Source organism: Ailuropoda melanoleuca, chromosome 9, assembly GCF_002007445.2.
Source record: "Ailuropoda melanoleuca isolate Jingjing chromosome 9, ASM200744v2, whole genome shotgun sequence".
In the NCBI taxonomy this organism is placed as follows: domain Eukaryota; kingdom Metazoa; phylum Chordata; class Mammalia; order Carnivora; family Ursidae; genus Ailuropoda; species Ailuropoda melanoleuca.
The window spans coordinates 22,395,841-22,404,093 of record NC_048226.1 but is presented as its reverse complement, the minus strand read 5'-3'; the positions used below and the strand labels follow the sequence as shown (position 1 = coordinate 22,404,093).

Below are 8,253 nucleotides of genomic sequence, written 5' to 3'. Positions count from 1 at the left end.
AATAGTTAACCAAATAGAAAAAAGAAAAATCCAAATGCAAGAAAAAAAGAAAACTAATGGAGATACAATGTAAGAAATAAGGTGGGTTTTTGTTTGTTTGTTTGTTTTGAGAGAGAGAGAGTGAGCTAGAGAGAGGAAGACAGCACAAGCAGGGGGAGCAGCAGAGGGAGAGGGAGAAGCAGGCTCCCCACTGAGCAGGGAGCCCAATGTGGGGCTTGATTCCAATACCCTGGGATCGTGACCTGAGCTGAAGGAAGACAATTAACCAACTGAGCTACTCAGGTGCTGCGAAATAAGTATTATTTTAAGAGGAGTAATGGCAGTAAATTGATTTGATAGTCATTTTAAGTAATAAAAACAACAAATATAGCTGGCACAACTCTGTAAGATGCAATCCCCAAAGCAGAAATAATTTATAGAAATTACAGAAAAAGAAGAAAATGAAAAAGAGGAGAAAGTCCAACTAAAACATACCTGAAAGATCTGCAGGAATTACCCTTGTGAAGTGGAAGGTTAAGGAGTCCTATCAGAGGCATCGTCCCTGCCAAAGGTGAGGAAAGCATGAAAATTCAAGGATAGAGAAAGAACATGGAAAACCCTTTGAAGCCAATTTCCTTGAGAAAAAATAAAGTGAGAAATGAGAAATGTGATGCAAATAAATAAAAAGAGGACTCGAAATGTCAAGACGATATTTTAAATATGTTTTGGGTTTCAAATGATAATAACCGTCTCAAGATAGCATATTTAAGAAGCTGTTGGCTCCAGGAACCCAGGAAGTGCTGAAGGACCACATTGGTTCTCTGGACCAGGGATCCAGCGGCTCTTACACGCACCACTCTCTTCAAAGATGCTTCTCTGGCAGTGTCAACTTTGTTTTTGCCCAATGTGGATCTGTTTTCTAAAATTAAAACAAAACAAAACAAAAAACACAAAACAACAATAACACAACAAAAACTACACACACACAACCACAATTATGCTGCATCTCATTGTTGGTCACGAGAGAGTGTGCGAGTTATCATCTATGGGACCCATGTTAAAAAAGACTTGGAAAGTATTTGGGTGTGGCTGACACATGGGACCAATCAGTTGCTGAAGTTTTCACAAGAATACAGAGCAAAGGTCATAGCAGTCATCAGGGAGGGAGGGCGCCAAGCAGACAGGGGAAAAGTTTGTGCTAATAAATATGACAATCTTATGACGGGTTCTTAATGGAAAAATTGAAAGGAAACCAAAATGACCGAAGGGAAGTAGAAAGCCAAAATCAATGACCATGAAGACACTGGCAATGTCCTTCATATATTATATCCAAGAAAGTTCTATTTGCACATGTATTGACTAAATTCAGCATTTCTCTTTTTATGACCTCTCTGATGTGGCAAGGGCTCAATTTTTATTGGTAGTTCTCAGAATTCCAATCTCAGTCATCCTCTTCACAGTTTTTTTTTTTTTTTTTTGTCGTTGTTGGGCAATCCTGATTGTTCTCTAGGTTTAAATTCTTACACTCATCGTCACGAAACTCAAGTTTACACACCAGTCTAGACCTTTCTCTGGGACTTTTATATCTACCCTGATTCTGGATACACCCAATTAAACATTTCCTAAGAAACTCAAGAAACTTATCCCAAAAACTTTATCATCTTTCCTCTTAAACTTGCTCCTTCTCCAGTGCTCATCCACCACCCTCCCCTCCTCCCCACCACCACCTCAGCCCAAATGGGACACCTTCAGGTCACTGCTGCCCTTACTCTGGCGGTTCTCCACTACCTCTAAAGGGCCTCAAAGGAAACCCACTCCGTCGCCCCATCAGACTCCCAACCCTGCCCCGCCCCGCCCCGCCCGCGGCAGCCAAGCCCNCAAGCCCTCGGCTTGCGGACGCGCAAGCGCAGTGGCAGGTCTCGCCGCCGCCCCGCCCCGCCCGGCTGCTGCGGAAGGCGCCGCGCGCAGCAACGCGCACTTCCTCTCCAGGAGTCCGCTGAGGGAGTGCAGGCTCGAAGAGCTCCTGGACACAGAGGCCCTGCCCTTGTCAGACGGAGCAGACATGTCCGAACAAAGTAAGGATGTGTGCGACCCCAACTCTGCAGCCGAGGACTCCAACTCCGAGGTGCACAGCAGTCCTGGATTTCCCGGGGGGCTCTCCCCGCCCGCGTCTCAGGCCGCGATCCTTGCAGGGCCAGAGAGCCCTCCTTTAGGCCCGATCGACGCCCCTCTGGCCTCGCCTCCACCCCAGGCCCCAAGCGACGAGGGAGACCCGAAGGCCCTGCAGCAGGCCGCGGAGGAAGGCCGCGCCCACCAGGCCCCGAGCACGGCCCAGCCCGGTCCAGCGCCGCCAGCCCCGGCCCAGCTGGTGCAAAAGGCACACGAGCTCATGTGGTACGTGTTGGTCAAGGACCAGAAGAGAATGATCATCTGGTTCCCAGACATGGTGAAGGATGTCATCGGCAGTTACAAGAAATGGTGCAGAAGCATTCTGAGGCGCACCAGCCTCATCCTCGCACGAGTGTTCGGGCTACACCTGAGGCTGACTAGCCTGCACACGATGGAGTTTTCGCTCGTTAAAGCGCTTGAGCCAGAGGAGCTGGACAGGGTGGCGCTGAGCAACCGCATGCCCATGACAGGCCTCCTGCTGATGATCCTGAGCCTCATCTATGTGAAGGGTCGCGGCGCCAGAGAGAGTGCTGTCTGGAACGTGCTGCGCATCCTGGGGCTGCGGCCCTGGAAGAAACACTCCACCTTTGGAGATGTGAGAAAGCTCATCACGGAGGAGTTCGTCCAACAGAATTACCTGAAGTACCAGCGCGTACCCCACGTTGAGCCGCCAGAGTACGAGTTCTTCTGGGGTTCCCGTGCCAGCCGTGAAATCACCAAGATGCAAATCATGGAGTTCCTGGCCAGGGTCTTTAAGAAAGACCCCCAGGCCTGGCCCTCCAGATACAGAGAAGCTCTGGAGGAGGCCAGAGCTCTGCGGGAGGCTGATCCCACTGCCCACTGCCCCCGCAGCAGTGTCTCCGAGGACTAGCAAGGTCTGGAGGCAGATATTAATGGTTTCTGACCCTCACTAGGGCGGTGGAGGGGTGGGGGTGGGACATTTAGAGTATTCAGGATTTACAGTGCAGTATTTCACGTGTAACTTTTAAGTTTTCAGTACAGTGCTTTTATACCTTTTAATGCAATGTTGTATTCATTTCAGTACTATTAGATAGTGTGTAGGATTTATGCATGTTTGTTTATAAGTAAGCTCGGTTGGTGCTTTCGCTTTTGTGCTACCTTTCTTGAATTTTTGTACCAGAGACGTGCTAAACTTATGAAATACATTGAGAAATTTTCCATCTTATTCTTTTATATGGAACGGATAATGTGTATTAGGGTAGACTACTTCTGGAGAGTTTGGAGGAACTCACCAGTAAAGGTGGCCTAACCAAGAGAAAAGTCAAGGCCCCTCTCTTTATGACCTCGCTGGGCACAGGAAACATCCGTGTGGAGTGCAGTGATGTGAACTGAAATGGTCTCAATGTGGGCACTTGGCACACTTTACTAAACACAGATACAACCCCACCATGAGTAAACTTTAAAGTGAACATTAAAGATTCTTGTGATACAATCATTTTTCGAAAAGTGTGCTTTATCTTTTTAACAAAGTAGTATGGGTTGGGAATAAGACATTTTATCAAGTGTACAAATATGATAATTTCATCTAATAGGATGGGAAAGTCACTGCTCATCATTACTCAAAAATGTGTGAAGTTTATGGTTTTTTAAATGTAACTTACATATGCATTTCAAAACTGACAAATACAAAAGTATAAAAACAACAAAGCAAAAATGTTCATAATTACACCACACAGAAATAAGTGTTAATATTTAGAGTAAATATCTTTCTTACATTTTTTTACATTTTATTAAAATTAGTTGTCTTTTGTGGGCACTTAGGAGTGGGGCATTGTGCTAAACCCCTTCATGTGTATTTTCTCTTTGTCTTTGATACTTAAAACAGCCTTTGAGGCAGGCACTTCTGCACTATGGAGGAAATACAGAAACAATGTAACTAACTTTCCCCAGATCATAAAGCTTAGTGAGAGGAGGAGCTAGGATTGGAACCCAGACAGAATGAGTCCAGAGCCTACGCATTTCCCCACCTGCCTACAACTGCCCCACACTTCCTGCCTTTTATTTATTTATTTATTTATTTAATTTATTTATTTATTTTTAGTATTCCATTGTATAGACTGTACTCTTAGCTCCCTACCCCCAAGACACAAAGTCATACATATGAGGCTAGGGATTTTATTTTTCTAATGAATCCTCACATTAATCTTTTAGAGAAAGCAATTTTACTCTGATTGAACACATTAAGAAACTTTGTTTCAGCAAGATTAATGGACTTAACCAGATCATATTGCTGCATAGCAGCAAAGCCAAGATTTGAAACATGGTCTTCCCTAAAAGACTGAGGTGAAGGTGCCTTCTCTTGACCAGTGATGCCAGAGGAACACACTTGGTATATTTTGGAGAGGGAAGTGGATTTGGGGTGGAAGTTTGCCTATTGGAACATCTGTGATCCAGCCGTTCTTGAATTGCAATGGGCCACTAGGCAATCCCTCCAAGGGTGGAATGGGGTAAGGATGGGGTTGAGGGGCAATGATGAGATAAATCTCATTATGAAGCTTTCAATCCTATAAGGGAGTGGGGCAAGAAATAGGCCTTTATTAAGACCAGAAGTCCTTCAACTTAAGAAGATTGGAAAAGATAATTTTGTCAAAGCCTGAATCCTTTCTGGGTAGACAGATAAAGGGGACACGTGTCACCCCCTAAAGAATTAAACGGAGTTACACTGGGGTGAGGGAATTACAGTCTGGACTGAGAGCTATGATTGCCAACGCTTAATGGCATAACTTGTTCTTTCTTTCTTTTTTTTTTTTTTTTTTTTTTTTTTTTAGTGGGAGTGGGGGTAGGGGCAAAGGGAGAAGGACAGAGAGAGTATTAAGGGGACTTTGCCCTGAGCAAAGAGCCCAACATGGGGCTTGATCTCACAACCCTGAGATTATGACCTGAGCCGAAACCAAGAGTTGGATGCTTTACCGACTGAGACACCCAGGTGCCCCTTAATGACATAACTTAACAGGTAGATGCAGGTGCTAAAAATGCTCAAGAAGACTTGTATGCTCGGATGGAATCCATCCCCAGTTTAGGAGACTTACTTATGAATTCTCCCATGGCAGAGACATTTCTGCAGTAACTCAGGTGTGACCTGGCTTTGATGCCACCATTTACCCAGAGCCAAGGTATCTATTGAGAAATTTTAGAAATGTTAAAAAATTTAACTTCCTTCTCACCCCAAAGTTCTCCGTAGAATCAAAACAAATATGCCCTTTAAATTAAAAATAACGGGGATATCCTGAACCTTCCATTTCTTGATCAGGGCCACAGCTGTCACTCCTGCCATGACAGGGTGCTGGTCATTTTCTGTACTGTCCTGTTGCTCTCCTCACTGCTGGGTTGACTCCTTGCAGCAATGGTAACTTCTGTGTACTTCTTTCAGTCAAACCCAGAGGTCACTGAGCAGGCAGTCCCGCACCTCCCACTTAACTCCCTGTGTTTGTATTCACTTTCCTATGTGCTATGAGAGACAGAGAGAGCCATTCCAAAGCTGCTCCAAGCTCATAGACACAGGCACAACATCCATGCCACAGAGGAGTGAACCTCTGGAGAAGGAGAAATGAGGAGCTGACCCCAGCAAGTCACATGGGCAGGGCTGCTCAGGTGCTACGTTGTCTCAGAGGCAGCCAGATCTGAAGGAAGAGGCTTCCCAGGATGCAGCTGTGTTAACTCATGATATTTGGTCCAGCAGATATCTGCGCCATCATGAGGGACCTGAAGGGAGCATTCAATACCTTTCTGAGATTTTCACCAGGGCACAAATAAAAGGTCGGAGGGCTTGTCAAATATCATCCGAAAGGCTCACTTACAAGGTCCTGGGAGAGGTTATTCAAGGAAAGGAGTCTGCAAATCCTTGATATGCATTTTGGATGACGGTGTGGTGAAGCCCAGACTATTATGGCTGGGAAAGGGTTCCTAATTTCTCATAAACATGGGACGGTTTATCTGTTCTGCCCATCTCACTTTTTTTTTTCCAAATGCCACACACATATTTCACTGTAATCAACTTCATTTTATTAAAGTCATGGAGGACAAAAAAGGGACTTTCTAAACTTAATATAAAATAAAATGCCACCTGATCTATTCTGAGAGAGGAAAACGACATTTGTAGTATCATTATTAAATTGGAAAGATGTGTTTCAAATAAACATGTTATGCAGTTTAGTACTTCCTCTGCTTGAAAAGCCTTCTATGGCCCCCTCCACGTTGAGCCTTCACCAGACCAACTCATGAACACCACTTCTAGTGGGAATGCTCTCCTAGCCTTCAAAGCATAGCCGTGTTCTCCCAGTATTACAGTTCACAGAACATGTGCATGCTATTTATAAATATGTCTATTCTGTCTCTCTCTTCCTGGATTATTACATACTTGAAGATAAAAACCATATCTGTCATTTTTACCATTTCCTTGATGCTTAACATAGGGACTGGCATACATTCATTATGTGTTTGATAAATATTTGTTATATGAGTTAAGAAACTCAAAACATTATAAAAGACCTACTCCATTGGGCATCAAAAACAAAACCAAACACAGAAAATAATGATCAACCACTCTAAAGTAGAGGAAATAGGGACAAGTTGAATTTAGTGAAAAATTTTTCAGAAAAATAGTGTAATACAACAAGAAATTTTTCAAGTTAGTTCTTCGAATACACTAAGAAATTGGGCCAATATCTAGCAGGATTTTATATATCTGTTTGATTTTTCTTGAGACATAATCAACATACACTATTCTAGTTTTAGGTGAACAACATAATGATTTGATATTATATATTGTGAAATGATTACCACAATAAGTTTAGTTAACATCCATCACCACAAATTGTTACTTTTTTTTTTTTCAATGTGAACCTCTTTGGGGATTTTTTTTTTATTTTGCAATTTTTTTAAAGGTTTTATTTATTTGACAGAGATAGAGACAGCCAGCAAGAGAGGGAACACAAGCAGGGGGAGTGGGAGAGGAGGAAGCAGGCTCATAGCGGAGGAGCCTGATGTGGGGCTCGATCCCATAACGCCGGGATCACGCCTTGAGCCAAAGGCAGACGCTTAACTGCTGTGCCACCCAGGCACCACTATTTTGCATTTTTTTTATTATTGAATTATAGCTGCATACAATGATATATTAGTTTTAGGTGTACAACACAGTGATCCGACAATTCTATGTAATACTCAGTGTTCACTGTGATATGTACAGTATAAGGAATGTAGTCAATAACATTGTAATAACACTGTATGGAGACAGATGGTGACTACACTTATCAGGATGATGAAAACATCTAAAATCTGATGAGCACTGGGTGTTATACTCAACAAATGAATCATTGAACACTACACCAAAAACTAATGATGTACTATATGCTGGCTAATTGAACTTTATAAAAAAATTTTTAAAAAAACCTGCTTTCCTAGCAACTTTCATATATGCAATACAATATTATTAACTATAGTCACCGTGCTGCACATTACATTTTCAGGACTTATAACTGGAAGTACATACCTTTTGATCACCCTTACCCATCTCACCCCACCCCCAACTACCATCTCTGACAACCATTAATTCATTCTCTGTATCAATGATTTCAGGTTTTTTTTTTTTTAATTCCACTTATGGGCACCTGGCTGGCTTGGTCAATAAAGCATGCAACTCTTGATCTCGGGTTTTTTTTTTTTTAAGATTTTATTTATTTATTCGACAGAGATAGAGACAGCCAGCGAGAGAGGAAACACAAGCAGGGGGAGTGGGAGAGGAAGAAGCAGGCTCAGAGCGGAGGAGCCTGAAGTGGGGCTCGATCCCATAACGCCGGGATCATGCCCTGAGCCAAAGGCAGACGCTTAACCGCTGTGCCACCCCGGCGCCCCTGATCTTGGGGTTCTAAGTTCAAGCCCCACATTGGGTGTAGAGATTACATAAAAATAAATAAATAAATAAATATTTAAAAAATATTTCCATTTATAAGTGACATCATATGGCATTTGTATTTCCCAGTCAGACTTATTTCACTTAATATAATGCCCTTAAGTTTCACCCATGTTGCAATTTCAGTATTTCCTTCTTTTTTATGGCTGAATTATATATATATATATATATATATA

The 8,253-nt window shown here is 42.9% G+C and overlaps 1 protein-coding gene across 1 annotated transcript; it reads left to right on the top strand.

Moving 5' to 3' along the window:
- The first annotated feature begins 1,921 nt into the window (after positions 1-1,921).
- NDN (necdin, MAGE family member) lies at positions 1,922-3,601 on the top strand. The gene has a single exon (XM_002925749.4). The coding sequence runs from the start codon at positions 2,042-2,044 to the stop codon at positions 3,017-3,019; it is 978 nt and encodes a 325-aa protein (XP_002925795.4). The 5' UTR covers positions 1,922-2,041; the 3' UTR covers positions 3,020-3,601.
- The last annotated feature ends 4,652 nt before the right edge of the window (positions 3,602-8,253 follow it).

What these genes read in the sequence shown, in the direction of transcription:
- NDN (XM_002925749.4), top strand. Translation starts at nt 2,042, where the DNA reads ATGTCCGAACAAAGTAAGGATGTGTGCGACCCCAACTCTGCAGCCGAG.